The sequence below is a fragment of the Pleurodeles waltl genome, chromosome 11 (genome assembly GCF_031143425.1).
Source record: "Pleurodeles waltl isolate 20211129_DDA chromosome 11, aPleWal1.hap1.20221129, whole genome shotgun sequence".
Taxonomy (NCBI): Eukaryota; Metazoa; Chordata; class Amphibia; order Caudata; family Salamandridae; genus Pleurodeles; species Pleurodeles waltl.
Window position 1 is genome coordinate 72,049,933 of NC_090450.1, and position 19,026 is coordinate 72,068,958.

General features: G+C 40.3%; 1 protein-coding gene across 4 annotated transcripts in view; it reads left to right on the forward strand.

The window, feature by feature from the left end:
* The window catches only part of FXR1 (FMR1 autosomal homolog 1), a 274,198-nt gene that overhangs the window by 71,667 nt on the left and 183,505 nt on the right, over positions 1-19,026 (forward strand). For all 4 annotated transcript variants that reach the window (XM_069213094.1, XM_069213095.1, XM_069213097.1 and 1 more), the window contains exons 2-6: positions 8,733-8,785; positions 8,865-8,958; positions 13,254-13,325; positions 13,768-13,916; positions 18,254-18,347. In XM_069213094.1, coding sequence (XP_069069195.1) covers positions 8,733-8,785; positions 8,865-8,958; positions 13,254-13,325; positions 13,768-13,916; positions 18,254-18,347 — 462 coding nt within the window. The remainder of the gene's footprint in view (positions 1-8,732; positions 8,786-8,864; positions 8,959-13,253; positions 13,326-13,767; positions 13,917-18,253; positions 18,348-19,026) is intronic.

A 19,026-nucleotide genomic window follows, 5' to 3' on the forward strand; every position in this document is an offset into this window, starting at 1 on the left:
TACCAGTGGCTACTGTTAAGGATTAGTTTCTCTTCTCTTTTGGAGTCCTCTGCATGCCAGCAGCCGACAGGACTTGCCGACACTATCTCGCTGCCCCATCCTCCACACATTAATAACATAGACCCCCACCCTCAAGAACATACCTTAGAGCAGTGGTTCCCAACCTTTTGATTTCTGTGGACCCCCACTTTAACATTAATGGAACCCAGGGACCCCCACTGAATCATCATTGGAATCTAGGGACCCCCGACTGAGTCATTACTGGAAGCTAGGGACCTAATTTGTCAATATTTTTTTATTTTCTAAGCAGTAGCAGACCCCTGAGAAGGCTTCGCGGACACCACAGGTTGGGAACCACTGCCTTAGAGCCATTCGTATCAGTTGCACAATATAAAACCTGTGTGGCTTGTCTTAGAGTTCTGTTATTAGGAGCAATCTGTCCAAATGTAAAAGCTGCACTAAATACATGGTCCTGTCTGAAACCTTTTAAGGACCACTTTATGTGGTATTTCATTAAAACAGCCAAATTGCTGCACTTGCCTTGGCATAACCCCAGAGTCTTGCTGCTCAAGAGAAAGAAACTTCATGGCCAAGGCATGTTTGCATCCAAACTGCTGTTTTCTGAGAGAGGGGAACCAGGCTCATTTCCTCTGCTCACAGGGCTGTACTTTTAGTGAGTCCTCAGGACAGGCACTCAGAAAACACAAAACAAACCTCTAGATGCAGACATTATTTTAAGAAAAACATGCCTCTTCTCGCATTGAGAACGAGCTAGTGCTGAAATTGTTTGATAAATGTGTTCGGATACAGCGGGGTAGAATGATTGTCCCCACAATGCCATATACAATGTTCATGCCCTTGATAGTGTATGGACACACATTGCTTTTATGGGGTCGAAGGCCAGTGGTCTAATCACTGACCGATAGTTCGGTCAGGGATACTTTATGAAGGGGTCTGGATTGGCCCTGGAGCACGTGACACCCATCAGCGTATTCCTTGAAAGGCCTGCAGGATGTCATTGGTTTCATCCCTAGTGTCGGTCTGTTTGTGCTGTTACATTCTCGGAGTCATGACGTCACGAGAGATGTTTACCAGATTTAAAGTACAACCCGGATCAGTAACCAGACGAAATGTTTTTGTTTGCAGATGTAAGAAGAGTGATAAGCAGCGAATCACTAAGGTGCCCCGTTGTACTCCAAAATCAGAGATTCACTTTTTCGTTGTGGCGTTTGTCCAGCGAATCTCCGAGTGCTTGAGGCATCAAGTCTTCAAAGTTTACAGCTACGTCTCCAAGTTTGTTGGTAACCAACACACTGCTGCCAAGGAGTCTTCGATGACCTTTCAGCCACGGTTTACAATTTCACAGCTGCGCCTGGCAAGCCTTGTAGCCTGCTGGAGAGGCAATTAACCACGCAGCATTTACTGACAGCAGCTCCTGTAAAATGTTGAGTTTTCGGTGATGTCTAAAGCAGGCCATTTTGAATCCACAGGCCCTTCCGCCTGCCTTATCTAGTATATTATCTTTCAGATTGAATGATGCTTCCGTCACTAACCCTTTCGCTGCGAAGCTTTTTCACCCCTAGTGCTAAGCCTTTTTATTTTTTAGGTCGAGCGCGCAAGCGCTTTGACCTGTTGTAAGTATTGTGGGCTTTTAACATCGCCCACCTCACGCCCGACACTTTAACTCCTTCGTGGGCTTGTCTGTCAAATATCCCTTGATGTCATTGGTAAATTGCTTTATGTTTGTCCCTCCTTGGGGCGGTTTTGTTACCGTTTTGCATGCTGACCCTATTACATGGATAATTGCATGATTGCTGATGTACGGCAGCCTGGGTGAACTATTTTTGTCTGTTGTCTCCCCCCTTCGTGCTCCATAGCACCCATGGCCATCAGTGTGCTCATGGCGCGAACAGCGCAAACTCCATCTTTTTCACTTCATTTAGTTGAGTTGATTGGAATGATATCACCAAGAGATTGTTTAATCCAATCAGCAAATGTATTTTTTGGTAGGCATTGTGTGGTCACCTATGATTGGTTTAGCTTAGGCTAAGTAAGCGGTCCATTTCTCTTTAAGTTTTGACCATCTACAGTCAATTCTAGGTACTGGGTTAATGCCAGTAGTTGGTGTGTTACAATGCAACATAAAGGGTATCATAAAGTGGTCTGTCTGCGACATAGGGCAGGGTTTCTTAACCTTAATGTTGGGGTGGTTGCTAAAAACAGGGTTGAGGAGCAGCCCTCTATTGTGTGTATGTATGGCCTTATGCGCTTTGAGTTAATTGAAGGGGCCCAAGATCATATAATATGCCTGCCGAAACAGAGTTTTTGGCCTCGTGAAAACGAACATTGAAATCGCCATGCAGTGTTATATATTTTGTTTTCAATAGCTAGGCTAGCAATAAGATCCAGAAGGACCTCAGCGAACTTAGAGCAAGGTGCTAGAGGTATGTAAATCAGTATCCCTGAAAAGGAGCATGTAGGAGACATTTTACAGCGAAAGAGAGGTTGCCACAGTCTAGGTTGGGTAGGCGGTAATACACACATCTGTAGGAGTCTCTTAATATAATAGCAATGCCACTGCCTAGTTTATTTTTCCAATTTTTCATGCACATGTAATAACCTATAGTAAGTGCTTGGTTGATGTCCGGTGTGGAGCTATCATTTAGCCTTGTTTCAGTGAGGAATATGACATCTGGTTATTCTTCCTCTATCAGTGTTAATAATTCACATTTGTGGAGTGGAAGGGATCTGCAATTAATCAAAATCAGATTCCAGCTTTTTATGGTGGAGTGATCAGACATCTTCCTTAGTTGTGTATAGCGAGGAACTGCAGGTTGGGCATTTCTGTTCTCTGCTTTCTACATTTAGGAGGGGGCATTCAAGTAGGCAAGGGTCTAAGTGTGAGTAGCTGTTGTAAGGCATATCCTAACATTTCTGGAAATGTGGGCAGGGTTCCTGGCCCCTGATCCTGTTCAGGCACGGATGGACGCAGATGAACTTGCCTTTGGATCCCCTGCACATCTGCACCCCAGCCGTCATTTATGGCAGTGGTCCGCATAAAACACTAGAGCGCCGGCATTGCTGGCGACTCTATCTTAAAGTCCTTGTGCTAAAAACTACTTCCTTTTACTCAAATTTACCTCTTTTTTTTTTTTTTAGCATCGTACCAAATTTTATTCACGCTCCTTCTTTTAGCAGTGTATTGAAGCCAGAACTAAAAACAGTTTTTAAAAACAAATCTAAAATCAGCCTCCTGTTATGTCGTGGTGCAGTGCTTGTCTCATCTTTGCACCTGCGCCTCAGCCATCATTTATGGTGTTGGTTCATGTAAAACACTAGAGCGCCGATCTCACTGGCGACTCTTGTAAACTGCTGGTGCAAAAAACTACTTTTATTCAAATTCCCTTTTTTTTTTTTTTTTTTTTTAGTAGCGTAATAAATTTTACTCAAGTTTCCTGTTTTTTAGCAGCGTATCAAAGTCACAAAAATGATCTGATTTGTCAATGTGGGTAGCAGTGTTTTTTTGGCGTGGTATTGATGGCCCCAAGGGAAACCTACCAAAATCCAGACATTTCTGAAAACTAGGCACCCAGTGGAGTCCAGGCTGGTATGCCTCATGTGGATCCCACAAAGCTTTCTTACCTACAGTGCCCTGCAAATCTCATACTTCACATAAGATTGCACATTTCACATGCATTTCTGTGATGTGAACTTCCCGAATCAGCAGAAGTCCACAACATTTCTACTACCCAGTTTTCTCCCACTTGTCCCGATAAAAATGCTACCTCACTTGTGTGGCTGGGCCCAGTGCATGCAACAGGCAAGCATCAAATCAGGGTCAGTGGGAGTGTTGCGGAGCAACTCTCAATTACTCTAGTTTTATTTACCCCTGTCACATTTCCTTGCTTCTCTTTGGTCAGTGCGTGCTGGCTTCACATCCTCTTAGTGTATTTGTTCCTTTCCTGGAGCATGGCCCAAACACTGCTTATTTGTCCAGTTGAGTGTCCTTCCTCTTTTTTTTTCAGAGGTATTTTTTTCTTTTTTACTTGCAGCACTCTATAAGGGTGCATGTGTTTGCAGGCCGTCTCCACACCTCCTCCCCACTGTATGCCATTGCTTGCCTCACCCCACCAGTGTTGTTGCTTTCTCTGTCCCTCCTGACATTGCATGAGAGTGCAAAATAAAAGGATATATGGTGTCAGCTTTTTCCTAACACACAACATTTAAATGACTAAGTCAGTTGTACAAACGTTTCAAAATATATTTCAGTAGTTGTGAAAGCCAATCTATTGCATTTCTGTGTGATGAAAAATTAGTAATATATTTATTAAAAGTAATTGTTTGAACAAAGTGAGAAACACTCCTGTCCTGAAAGAAATGCTGTTAGTAAAATAAAAGCAAGTCATGGGTCATGTGTACCCTATATGTTGGCTAGGTTCTTGTGATACATGCAGCAAACTTTAATCTGCTGTACTGCAGAAAAGCTGTGCTCACATATTCGAAGGTGCAATCATATGTGAGAATGAAGAAAAAGTCGACTCTGTAAACTATTTGCCTAAGATCACACAATTTGAGACCCGTTGACGGGACAAGTACATTACAGTTAGATCAAGTAGATTATTCAAGTTACTCGACATGCAGGTCTAGTAAAATCTTTATGATTTTTCAAGGCACGTATAACATTTGGGCTCTTAGAAGGGTGCATAGGTAGAATGGAAGGGAAGAACAGGCAGGATAGGGCGGTCTTTACTTTAAAGGTAGTCCACAGGGTTTTAAAGTGCTATCTCTAAATAAGGCGTCTGGCCCCGGTAGGATTCCGCTGGATTGATTTTTGGATGAGACCTAGATCTTGGGCCCCATTCTGACCTTGGTCATGAATGTGGCTGTGCGGATGGGGCTGATGCCCTTGTGGCCCATCTCGATGATAGTGCCAGTATTCAAGAAGGGGAACAAGTATAACCCCATTGCTATCACCCTAGCTCATTAATTGATGCAGTAGTTAAGGTCCTTGAGAGAGTAATTTTAAACAGACTGACTGATTGGAGCAAGTCAAATAATAATTTCACTGAGGTTCAATATGGCTTCAGGCCAGGCAGGGCGACTGTTTACCAGTCCCTGAACATTTATCTAATCATCAAGGACACGGTTGCTCTGAATCTCTCCATTTGGCATTCATGGACATTACGTGTGCCTTCGATAGGTTTAACCGGGCAAAGCTGTGGGGTTTGCTACTTAAGTTAGGGTTTGTCTTGAATACAGTGTCCCTTCTTACACATCGGTATTACGGCAGCAATGGTACGGGTCACTCAAGGAGCTGGTCACTTGTATTCTTTCCCTACTAGCAGGGGTATTCGTCAAAGATGCATTCTCGCGCCCTTTTTTTCACCCTTTATATTAATGGTCTTGAGCAAGCCCTTCTTTTCTGTTCAGGCAGAGTGCCCCAGAGTAGGTCCGAGGTCAATACCTGTATTCCTTTATGTCGATGTTGTGGTCCTTATGACGCGTACGGCAGTAGGATTGCAACTTCTCCTGGACAAGTTTCTAGCTTTTAAGGAGTCTTTGGATTTGGCTGTCTCTTTCACCAAGTTGTATGTAATGGATGTAGGCCTGCATACCACTTGCTCTAAGACCTGGATTAGGCACAGTGGACCAGGCCCTAAATTTACATCTTATCCTCAGTAAATATGTTATTGCCAAAAGGGAACCTATCCACTTAGCATTTATAGATCTGTCTAGTGCATTTGATATGGTGAACAGAGCAAAACTGTGGGACATAATGGATACAATGGGGATTGAGCAAGATTTGTTAGTTTTGATCAAACGCTTATATTCTGACCTCTATATTTCAATCCAGTTTGGACAACACGGCGAAAGGTCCCATCCCCTTGTTTCCAATCGAGGTGTTAGACAGGGCTGCACACTGGCACCTTTCCTGTTTTTACTGTACATAAACGGCTTGTATAATTGTTTGGTCCAAAATGGTAAGGATTTCCCAAGGATGAGTTTTAGACAATTGCCAATTTTATTATATGCCGATGATGCTGTTTTAATTGCCCGCACGGCCAATGGTCTACAGACTCTCCTGGATCTTTTTTTAACACACACACGAGAGCTTGATTTGAAAGTCAATTTTAAAAAATCACACGTTATGACCTGCGGTCCTAAAAACACTCGTACCAGATGTTTTAGAATGGGGGGGAATACTTTGACAAAGGTAAAAGACTTTTGCTATCTAGGTCTGTATCTAAGTTCCACTCTGTCTTGGAAATTCCATTTGAATTTTAAGTTTCAACAACTGGCAAGAAATGTTGAGGCAATCTTTCGCTTCGCCCGCAGATTAGGGCATAGACCGGTCCACCAGATCCTCACGCTCTACAACTCTAAATGTGTTTCGGCAGCGATTTATGGGGGTGGCCTTTGGGGATATACCAGTCCAAGCATTTTACAGCTTGCAGAGAATAAATTCCTTCATCGGTTACTTATGGTACCTAAGAACATAGCGAACATTTTGTGCCATGAGGAACTGGGAATCCGCTACATTACAGATTTGATAGATATTGCCCCACTTTTGCTATGGATAAAAGTATGGTCAAATCCGGCGGCTACTTTAACACACGATTGTGTAAAAGATTGTATTTCACTAACAAACTGTAACAAAATTCCATGGCTAAATTTTGTTCACAATGGCTTCCGAAACTTGGATTTGGAGTATATGTATTTTAAACCAGAGCTCCTGCCAGCTAATGCGAAAGAAATTGTTAAACTTCGACATAAAGATCATGTTATGAATCTTAGATACCAAGTGGCAGAGAAATTGAGCTCTTTTAATTCATACATACAAATTCTATCATCAGACTTGCTAGAACCTTATTTTGTTTGGTTCCCGACCCCTTCTTTATACTCCTTACTCGTACTTTTTAGATTTAATCTGATCCATTTTAGAGTGGCGTTCCCGATAAAATGTTTGTGGGAAAAAACACTACCGCCATGCCCTTGTGATAACTTTTCGAAACGAAGTACTTGCCACTTTATTTTATTCTGTAAACTTTACTCAGTTCCCAGGAAATCCTTTTTATTACCCATTTTGCGTAACTTGCACACTTCTTCCTACAAAGAAGGTTTGACTGGCATCCAAAGCCTCTCATTCAAACAAATCTGTATTTCTATTCTTAGTTTTATTAAATCCGCTATCACCATTTGAAACCGATATGAACTGGTAATGTGACTAATTATTAAGAGAAACTAGGCATTGTCTCATTACTATATTGTCTTATCATTATATACGCTTTTATAAGTATTTATTATCTTATACCGTTTTAGTAAGCTTGGGCGGTAAGCTTAGACTTAATAGATTTGCTTTTTATGAATGCCATAAGTACTGAATTTTATGATGACTTTTATGTATGTATGTATACTTTTATGGCTAAACGCCGAATAAAGTTATTTTGACTGACTGACTGACTGACCTTTAAGGTGGACCAATATATCCTGACCAAAGTGCTACCTTTTCTCTATTTTATGGGTCCAATAGCTGGAAACTGCTGATTGTAGGTAGATAGTCCTCGTTACTCAGGGCCATGTGAGAAGTGACAGGTTTTGCACCTAGGCTGTGTTAATGGTTGTCGCGCAATCTACGTACAATCTATCAGGCCAAATGCATGTGACATAGGTTCTATATGGCAGTAAGGTCTGGAGCTTTATGAGGATCGACAATCTTCAGAATGCTGAAAATCTATTTTTAGAAGATTGGTGTAGGTTCCGCATAGTACACCAGCTTTTGTGGTGCATGAGGAACTAGGGACTCAATGCTTAGCGAACTTAGCTGCCCTTAGTCCCCTCCTATGCTGGATTTAGATCAGGGTCTTAAATTCAACAAAGAGATTCTTCAGGATTGCGTGTCCCTTGATTATGCGGTCAGAATTCCCTTGTTTTCCTATGTAAATAAGGTATCTGCTATGATAGGGAGAGCAGACACATTTACTGATCCACAAATGTCACTCTCGTAATTGAAAAGGCTGAAATCACTGTTTTTAGAGCATGCTATGTTAGTTCGCAAGCAGATAGGGCTTACTAAACCCTCAATATGAGTATATATGTTACTGAAAACTGTGGAGTGGATGGAGCCCTTCCTAGCCCTCGTCCCCAACAGGAGGAATAAATTCATTCTGACTAGCTTCAAATTTAATCTGTTGCACCATTTGTTGGCTTCACCCAAGGGTTGAGTCAGTCGTGGCTCTGTGTTGCCCTGTGGCTGCGACAGTAGGTCTCTGCAGGACACCATGTTCTTTATGTTCTGTCATTATTTAAGTCTGCCCAGAAATTTGTTTTTTGGTGCCATTACTGAAGAGCCTGACTTTTTCTCAAGTCCCTCTAGCGCTTGTATATACCTTCAGATACTTCCGAATTAATATGTAATATCTGCTGTTCTATGGTTTTTAACAGCCGGCTTGCGATTTAGGTATTCTAGACCAGATTGCCTTGTTTATACTACAGTACGATTAATTTATCTTTTAATCTTATTTATTTTGTGTATCTGTTTTATATTTTTAAGTTTACATGGCTGTGTTTTAATGCTCTTTTATGATTATTGTATTCCTGAAGTTGAATAAAGTATGATGATAATGACCTTTCATAACTTGTTTAACTGTTAACTCCGTTAATCATTTGCCCTGCAAGCTCTGTTAATAGTGGTCTAAAACGTCCGACTAAGCAGGCTGTCATTCATATTTCAGGGATTCATCAAAGACGTACATGAGGATTCACTTACAGTAGTTTTTGAAAACAAGTAGGTATACTTTTTTATGCAGTATGCTTTGTTTGTAATGATGATATATTGGTTTCTGATATCACAATTAATTTTACAGCTGGCAACCAGAACGACAGGTTCCATTTAATGAAGTCAGATTACCGCCGCCTCCTGATATAAAAAAAGAAATTATTGAAGGAGAGGAAGTAGAGGTGAGTATCAAGTACAATTCTGAACAGCAAAAACCCACTTCTTTTGACCAACCTAAGTCCTAAAGTAGGCTCAATGGCAGATGTTATCTGAAAAGCAGCTAAAGAATATCCATTTAGAAGACTACCTGCCTGAGATCTTTAAACTGGGTAATTTGCATTCACAAAGTGGTGGTATTCCCCATTAGCTAGGGGACACTGTAGTTATCTTCCACATCATTAATCAGAAGAATTCTTTACCTTTGATAGACTCAAGTTTCAATTTGGTTGGACCCGGTCTCCAAGGAGGGCATCTCTGATGTCAATTACTGTATCATCTAACTTAAGAATATGCTAGATCGCTACTCTCCCTTACTGTTCTCCACTGTCTTTCAAGCTATGGCCACACTTTATTTATTAGGATGTCTTACTTTACTTGTGCTGTCTCAAAAGACAAATGAAATGGTTGCAAGGTGGCAGCAGACAATACTGCTCAGTGGGTCTTAAAGGGAACTGCATGAATCGCTCCTATCTGTAATAGTCTTCATTGGAGAATTGTGTGGACGAAACTGATTACTTTGTCAGTTAACCGTAGGTGGTCTCCGTCAAATTGAAATTAAAGATCACTAAACAGCAGCGAATCAATAAGCTTTGTTCCTCAGCAGTAAGAACAACAGCAACCTCAGGCTTTAACTTCACAGATTTTGCATGTTATTCATACAAAGGATGCAGCAGTGAAACTTCCTGCTACCCTTTATCGTACTCTCAGCATGGCTTGCCATCTTTTTTCCTTTTTTATTTATTTTTATTTCTTACAAAGCTTCCCTGAGCTGTCAGCATCCCCACCTCTGCCTGCTACTTTCTGCAACTGCCCCATTTATTTGCATATGGTTTGTGTTGTTGAACCTCTTTTGAAACTGTCATTATAAACCTCGCATTCCTCCTCTCAATTTCATTTAATCATGTGTTTGATTCCCTGCCTCTTTACTTCTCCCCACTCTAATCTTGCTCCATTGCGAGTAACTTCCCATTTTGTCTCATCTGTATCCCTTCCTCTTTCCTCTCATTTTTCAACCATCATTTCTTACTATCATCATATTTTTCTCCTCTATAGCTGCCCCTCTTTCTTCTGTTTTCCTTCTCTACAGCTTCCTCTGCATACCGTTTTTTAGAATACTATTCTTTACTGGCATTTTGTATACACTGCCACCATACGTAAGTAAGATTTATTGTTTAGTTACATTAAACTATAACAAAAGTGAAAAAAGAGATCAACACTATTTAAAAAAAGAGAAACAACACATCAACAATAAACAGCAATCAGCACTGTAACAGGCTTCACTCTTAAAGCATTCACATTGCTATATGTTTTGAATATTTCGTGCCTGTTTTCTCTTGTTAAGGAATACAACATTAGGATGAACCTCACAAATGGGCACTTGGCCATTGGGTTCATACTTCTGCTGTGTCCTTTTCTCTTCCGTTACAGTTTTCTGCCCATTTTTTCAAAATTTCCAGAGTTTTGGGGTGAAACCTTGGTCTTCATATATGAGGATCCCTAAGACAATATATGTTTAGCCCAGCTTTCTCTTTTGTGATGCTAGAGACTGTAGAAATCCTCATGTTTTGGACGGCATGTCTTTTCTCTGGACCATTCTTAATCTTAGTAGGACTTTCTCATCTTCCAAGATATTTAGAGGTGCTGTTTTGGCATTTAAGTTGATTGGGGGCCCTATAAGTGCTTGGGTCGTGTCCACCGTTCCTTCCCACAAGAGTTGGATAACTGCAGCCTCTCTGTTTGTTTGTCACCTGAGACACGTAGTGACTTTGCTTTGCTCGTCATAGTCGTTGAGGAATTAAATCGCCCCCTTACATAGGTGTGTTAATTGTATTAAGAGATATCGTAATTTCCCTGGAAACTGTCTCCACAAATGTCCATGCCTCACCTTCTGTGGGGCTCAAATCCTTCTCTCGTGCTTCCTTCAGCTTGTTGAATGTGTCTGAGGTATTAATAAAAAGAGTCCTATATATCCCAGTTGAGTCATGTTTATTTTAGCTTCCTGCTGACTACAGATGGGACCAGCCTCAATTCCAGTTAGGAATGGTGTGTTAAAGTGCCGGAACTGCACGTAAAAAATTTGAATCTGAATTCCTGGAGTATTGTCACAAAGGTCTTTACTTGATTCAAGATGGCGATGTTTCCAAGAATAAAATACCCAATTGTTCCATGTTTAAAACCCTACAGAGTTGAAACCTGTGCAAAACAGTTTTCACCCTGAGTAGGGTTTCACTTATGAGTTTATTAGGCCAGCCTAAGGGAAGCCTTCCTTGTATCATGCAGTACTGAAGTTGGGGGGTGGAAATCTGGTAGGGTTAGTTTGCCCCTGACTATATAATGCATTAGGGAGTATGATCTGTAGGTCTGTTGTATGTTAGGTCTGATGTGGAGCCATATAGCCAATCATTAATTTGTCATCAATTTGCCGGTTATGTGCAGGAGGAAGGGTCAGCCATACTTTTAGGCCCATTAAAAAAGAGGATTTACAGCATATTGTCATAGCAACTCTGATGGCCACCCTGACTAAAAATGGTCTCATCAGAGATGTAAGATTTCTGAGAGGACCGGGGTGAAATTGCTCTTGCATTAGCGAATTTCTCATTACAGTTTCTATGTAAAATTCCTGAAATTATGCCCCATTGTAAAATGTAAGACCTGGAACAACGCAAATGACCACGACGGAAGCAGCTGCTATCAGCCCTTGTGTTCTTAGCGTTATATTTTTAATGTGAGAAGCATCCGTGTGTCCATTCGCATTTTCTTCTTATACATAGTCCTAATTCCGGTTTAGCATTTCAGGGAATTCACATTATTTTTGATAATCTCCCCTAATTATGTCAAAACAAATGACATTCATTTTGCATGCCCCAAAATGGAGGCTAATATGGTTCGTTTTGTGGAATGTGTATATTTGGTGCCAGATTATCAACTTAATTAGGACGACTTTCCCCATAGCGACAGTTGTAGAGTAGACCGGTGGGAGGGGATGTCTTGAAAGATAGTCATTCAGGGGTTGTGTATTTTCCAGTTGGATCACTGTCTCTTTGTAAGCCACTTGAATGACCAGGTAGCTCATGAAATGAATCTACTTGTATGCTAGCACTAGTCACCCCTGTCGTGTGTGCTGCTGTGGAACAGCAGTGGAAGAGTCTAGATTTAGTCCAGTTTGCCTTCAGCCCAACATATGTACAAAATGAATCTAGAAAATGCATAACCTGGTTCTCGTACTAGGGGATTACTTAAATATATCAGGAGGTCATTGTCATCTAAATATCATTCGATGTTGACAGCTAGCAGAACCCTGTGGACAAAGTAGCCTATATGACCATTCACATTAGGTTTGATGGCTAGGACGAACAGTATGCGCAACAGCAGGCATCATTTGCAGGTTGGTCTCTTGATAGGTAAGGGGTCTTACAGGACGCCACGTGTCTTCACCCGTGCCACCAGCCCATTGTACAGTAGGTGTATGGTTGAGATGAAATTTCTGCCAAATTCCGTGTTGGTAAGAAATGAGAACAAGTAGTCCCCCATGAGGTTATCCTAAACATTCTCAAAATAAATTAGTAAAAGTTCCACTGGTTCTCTGTTGGTCTGCCAGGGCTATTGTGTTGAATAACCAATTAATGTTGTGGCGTGTAGACCAGTGTGGCAGACCCTGTGGTCGGGGTTGATCAGGTTTCTAATCATCGTGAATAGGTAAGTTGCCAGCATCTTAGCCCATAATGTAACCTCAGTGTTGACCACCGAAATTGTCTTGTAAGAGGCGCATCTGTCTGCTGGTCTCTCTGGCTTCAAAATAACTTCGATATGTCACTTACTTAGGTCCCTTCTACATTTATGAATACTACACGTATAGGCTGGGTCCTGGAGCTTGTCAGTTATATAATGAATTTGTCCTTTAAAGGCAGAACACAGTGCTATAGTCTGCTTCCCCATCATGTTCCTCTGGCTAGATGAGTGGTTTTGGATGAAGGCACAAAAGGTGGGAGATGCAAGACTTCCGCACAAACCTTTTCCTCTCCGCTCTACCCCAACCATTTGAAGTAGTCAGGTTTTTGAAGCCTGCTGTTTGAACTGTGCGATATTATGCCCCTTTCCCAACAATAATGTCCAGTGTAGTGCAATTGTTTGGTAGCAACAGTTTTTTTATGACGTTCCATTATGGCGTGTAGTCTACATGAAAGGTCTCTGTAGGGTACAGACAGCCCACCTTTTATAATTGTAAGCAAGGCTAATGTGCATGTGTTTGTTTATAAAGGTATACTCCAGAGCAAATGACCAGGAGCCATGTGGATGGTGGCTGGCCAAAGTTCGAATGATGAAAGGCGAGGTATGTCAGTTTTCTAACATTTTTTAAGTTTATTATGATTTATAACTTATTTAATTGAAAAAAAAGTCTACTACAGTAAATTATTTTAGTAAAATTAATTGTGCATAAAAATGCATTTCATGTAAGGTCTTGTAGTATATACCCTATAACATGATTCTTACAGTCTAATCTCATGGGTTGTCCTTAAGATGTTTTTGTGCACGAAATGGCTTAATTAGGTTTAATTTGACAGAGGCCAATTAGTTGACCTACCCCAATTTAAAATTAAAAGTGGAATTATTTAGTATTTTTCTTTCCACTGCAATCGCTTTAGGGCCTTCTTCTTTCCGTTTGGTTTGAGATTTTGTGTTTGGTTTTTGACATTAGAAAGACCGCACTACATGCCTTGGAAAAGCACAATCTTTTGACTGAGACTTAGAATTTTCATTTCTTTTATTCTTAGTTCTACGTCATTGAGTATGCTGCTTGTGATGCAACTTACAATGAAATAGTTACGTTTGAACGACTTCGGCCTGTCAATCAAAATAAGCCTGTATCACAGAACTCTTTTTTTAAATGTACGGTGGATGTCCCTGAAGATTTAAGAGAAGCGTAAGTTAAATACTGTACATTATTAGTTTTATTAATAAGTGTTTAAGTAAAGCTGCATACTGAATCCTTGGCAAACACAATAAGTATGAAGAGTGCAATGGTCCGTTTATGTCGCCTGTAAACTCAAGTACAGTGTGGAGAACTTTTCAGAATGTACTTTTAGAAGAATCAGACGGAGAGGGCCATAAATACGTGAGTGGTAGAACAAGCAATCAAGAAAAAGAGATCCAATTGGACAGGCTACTCTGCTGTTGATCCTCTGATTCATATGTTGAGACGGGAAAATATGTCAAAATTCAAACATGATTTTAATGTGCTTTTTTATAGTCTCTACAAATAAAACAAAGGCTGCCTTTCTTTTCCACAAAGGCAGAACTCCAGTTCAGTATGGTAACCATTAGTTTCAAGAATGTCTAGTCACTTGGAAGGAATATGTGGCATTCGACACACAACCTTGATCATAAGCATTGCTTGTGAAGGGCACAACTTTCTGGATTATCAAAGATCTAAAGTCACCTCAACCCTCAAAGACTAACATTTTCCTCCCTTGCACCTTTGATTAGAATTCACATTAAGTATATTGTCAATGTATCTTTTATTCAGCTCATACGTCAGTAAAACCGTGCAGTACTTTTGTAGAACCTGCCAATAAACAAACATCTTCCTCTGGTGTGATCATTGCCTCACCGAGTCCCCAGTCCTGCTGTAAAATTGTTCCAGATTATGATTTGAGAATTGATGAATGTTCAAAACCTATGGAGGGCCAGGGGAGCATGGATGAGTTCTCAAAGGCATTCGGATTAGATTTGCAGTGATGAAGAACGTTAGGACAGTTAAGCGGAAAAAGGATTTTTTAATAGTGATCGATTGCACAGTAATACTCAGATATTCATTGGTTACTTTTACTTGCTGGTGATCATGCCGAACTTCTTGGGTAGTCTCTTATTCTTGAAATTCGAGATCTAGATATCTTTCAGTTACTGTTTGCCTGTTTACTTATTTTGTGGTTGGATTTTCTCTTCTTTTGGGGATATTGTCTATGGGCGTTCAGTTATGAGACACCCATATTATGTCACCAGACTATCCACAAGATGCCCAAAGTGTCTTTAAAAAAAATTCCACTGCCTTTTTTGGTATGTGGAGCAGATCGACAGAGGTCCTTAGGGAAAAAAAAATAGTTGCAAACTTTACTTATTTCTCTATCGCTTTGGCGAGGGAGGCCGCTTACAGTAATATGAGAATGTAATTATATAATTTTGAGAGTTTTAATATTGAAAACGTTTCATGCGTTCATGTCTTCTTTTCTGTGGAGTTACAATCTCAGATATGTGACTCATGCTTGCCATAGGATTGTGACAAGACATTCAGTTGCCTAAATATTTTGAATTTTCTGCTGGAGGTCGGGACGGGTAGGTTAATAAGGCTTTTTAGACCTTTTTTTTTTTTTTTTTTTTTGTGCAGCATTGGAATCTTTTGCACCCAGACTTGAAAAACGTTTAATTTCACTTTTGGCTCCTAGATCAGTGGTTCTTAATCTTTTGACTTCTGAAGACCCTCCTACAAAATCACTACAGAAATCCAGGGACCACCCAAACCTTTTTCTCCCCTCCTTACTCTGAAATCCTCTATTTTCATATTTCACACATAATCGCTTTCCTATTCTGCACTCTCTTCTCCTTCTGCACTTACTTCCTGGCATCTCACTTGCTTCAAGTCGTCGTCCCCACCCCCAACACCTTCCCACCACCCCCTCTACACACACAGAACAGAATGCAACCATTAATTTCTAAACACTTGCTCTGTTAGTATTTCAGCAGCTTTGTATCCCCTTCAAACACCTTCTCATATTATTATCACATTTACAGTTGACACATGCCATCAGCACTCTGTGCACTTGGCAGATAAGCCAAAGTTTAGATGTTGGGGTAGTCTGAAGACCTTAGTGACCCGCTGATGGAGTCTGAGAACCTTGCATTGCTTTCTGCCTCACTTCCAAACCCCGAACTACAACCTGAACTTGCAGAGATACCAATGAGTGACCAAAGCCACAGAAGGCACTGTACAAGATTAATACGCAATGTGAAAAAAATCAGGAAAATGATGTGCTGATAAAAAAAAATACTCTTATGGAAGCAAGTTAAGTAAAATCTGAGATATGTAAACATGAGCTTTCTCACTGATGTGGACAGCCTAATTTTGATTAAATATTACTACTGAAGTTGGGCATAGTTTCCCCAGAAAGCTTGGGATAGTTTTAGGCATTCTAGTTCACAGACCCCATGAGAATATGTGTGTCTGCAGCCCACAGGTTAAGAATCAATGTCGTAGACTGAGTTTCGTTGGATATGGCATCAATGATGATATGAGTAATGCAATGATGGATGCCAGGTTTCTGTTTAAGTGTAGGTGGGTCAGGGTTTGCAAATGGCGGTGTCAAACAATGTTGGATTCACTCAGAATATTTATTTGCAAATTGTAAAGGAAGCTTTATAGATGTAGCCTGTTAGAGTTTACTTTGTGGTGTTTTTAACTTTTTTTAATGAAACCAGATGATCCCTATCATTTTGACATGTCATGGTATCTCAGTATTGGTGAACATGCTCTCCACTTACATCTCAGTGGGCCTCCATTTTATGTTGACATAAGCACCTTTTTAGTCTTTCATTAACAGGGGTGTCAAGTATTTTACACTTAAATCTGTTGCCAGTATCTTTAGGCATGAGTGTGAGTTTTCAACTCTTCCATCTGGTGTGCATACACAAGGTGATTTTGGGGATTAAGAAGTTGGAAGACTTGCCTTCCTAATCTGTTGATGGAGTAGCATCAACTAGCCTGTTAATGTTTTGGGTGTTTTCTACATGTATTTAAGAAATGGAAGATCCATAGAGTAGATATGAAATGTGTTCCCAGCTATTGCTTTCTCAGTCTGACAAGTGCCAGTGGCTAGTGACATGCCTGACTGAGTACTGATAGGCAGCTGACTCATGTAATAGCTTAAACATTACAGGAAAGGCAGAGTAGTGATTACTGATTTCTTGCAGAAGATCACTAGTGCAACAGCTTAGTTGTCTCTCCGTATACTTTTGTGAAACACGGTCAGATTCAGAAGTTAGGGTTCAAGAATTGTTTAGAAAATTAATGGTTCCAAACTTATTCTGGTTGTATGTGAGCACTCCATCCAGTCTGGGGTAAATAATATGCAGATTGAATAGATTCCACTAGAAAAGTATTTACACTATGTTTTACTTTGGTTGTGAAAGGGTTCTTTGTTCCAATCGCAGATTCTTGATTTCCCATCCACCTTCCGTCTCAGTCCTCTGAAATCCTAACCAAAACACTTGAGAAGTTTCCACAGCGAAACCCCCTTGTATGTACTCTGTCATTTTGCCCAGTCTGTGCCACCCAATATTAAAAAACAAAACGGGTTATAAGTCTTACTGCTTGGTGCCATGGCAGGGTAAACAGCTTTTCCTGGTTTTAGCCTGAGGTTGGCTACTAAAACGAAAGAATCAGTACTTGCTCCTACTGGAATCAGGCAGTGGTCCATTGTTGGTGTAGCTCTTAAGTTATTGTTCCTATTCATATTTTCACCTACCAACAAACAAGTTATAGCAAGTCGTCTGCAATTTCCCGCACAGAGAAGAGGATCAGCATTATTTATAGCATGTTTCTGTGGTTCCATTAGCTAATTTTTCACAGTGTCTCGGGCATCGGAGACATGATGTAATCTAAGTCAAGGCTGAAATTGTTTAGAGCTTGGACAGTGTCAGCAGACCCTAAAATTTGGTGATCCAAGTTCTCCCAGTAGACTCCATCTTCCATCGGAGTGGCTACAATTCTGCTTTGACACACTTCTTTAATAACTGTGTATTTCACCCCTAAATTTACTGAAGGAGAAGCTCTGTGCTCTCCTTGTGCTTGTTTCAGTACTTATGGCAAATTCAGCATTGAGGGAAATGCCTTGTGTAATCGTACAAACACACTTCCCACGACTGACAGTGTTTTACACTCGGTACTGTTTTTATCTGTAAACACGTATTTAATATTAGGTGTTCATCCCGTGGAGTAAAATAAGAAAACACTGCTTCTTATTGGTAAGCCTTTCTTACTAACAAACAATATTGTATTTAGTCTGATGGGAAACTCCATTAAAACCAACTTTACTACATGTATTCACCCTTTTTATTTTTCTCTAATTTGCCAATTTATCAGTTTAAGTATTTCCAAATAAAAATGTTCAGTGAACTTGTTTTTTTACCATAATGTTGTCAATCTTAAAATTAATTTATGAAACTTATGATAGTTATGCTTGCATTGCAACTGTATATTTTTTCCAGATGCTCAAATGAAAGTGCACACAAAGACTTCAAAAAAGCTGTGGGAGCATGCCGAATTTATTTCCATGCGGAGTCGAATCAGTTAGTTATACTGGTAAGGAATGCATTAATGTACAGTGGATACTTTTTAGTCGGATCTGGAAGGTGCAAAAGGATTTGTTTTTATTCTAGGTTCTAATAATTCACTCTATTTGCTTAATCTGTCTTCCCTGCCATTAACATTCTGAAGTTTACTTCTGTTTAGGCTAGATGTTTTTGTGTCTCCAAGGCAAATGTAAAACTGAAATGGTTTCAGAAGCATGCTTGCTCTTGAATTCTCCATTTTGTCCTCTTGTTTCCCTGCCAACATATGCTGTTTTTGCATGGTGTGTAGGTACAAAATGTTGCCGCCTTGGTCGCAAAATAGCAATCTGATGGCTGCGTCAAGGCAAGCATTCACACTGTTTTGAAGGTCATGTTTCATAATGGGATCTTCTTTGATATTCATTAGCACTGAATACTTATACCTTTGTGTTGGCTACTAGGGGAATCTTCTTGAGATAATCACTCAAATGCATTATTTCTTTTTTACATAGACTGTGGAGGTCATTAGCTTGCCTGAAGTGACAACTAATTTTCATTGTGAGGTGGTATGTCTCTGGGAACAGTTTCTGTAGCAGGAAAAAGTTTTGAGCAGTAATGCTTCTGCTTGTAATTTTAAACGTAGTTTGGCTTTATAGCATGTATTTAAAGGCATTGTTTTGTATTTTCTTAATGAGAAAGAAAATGCTGCC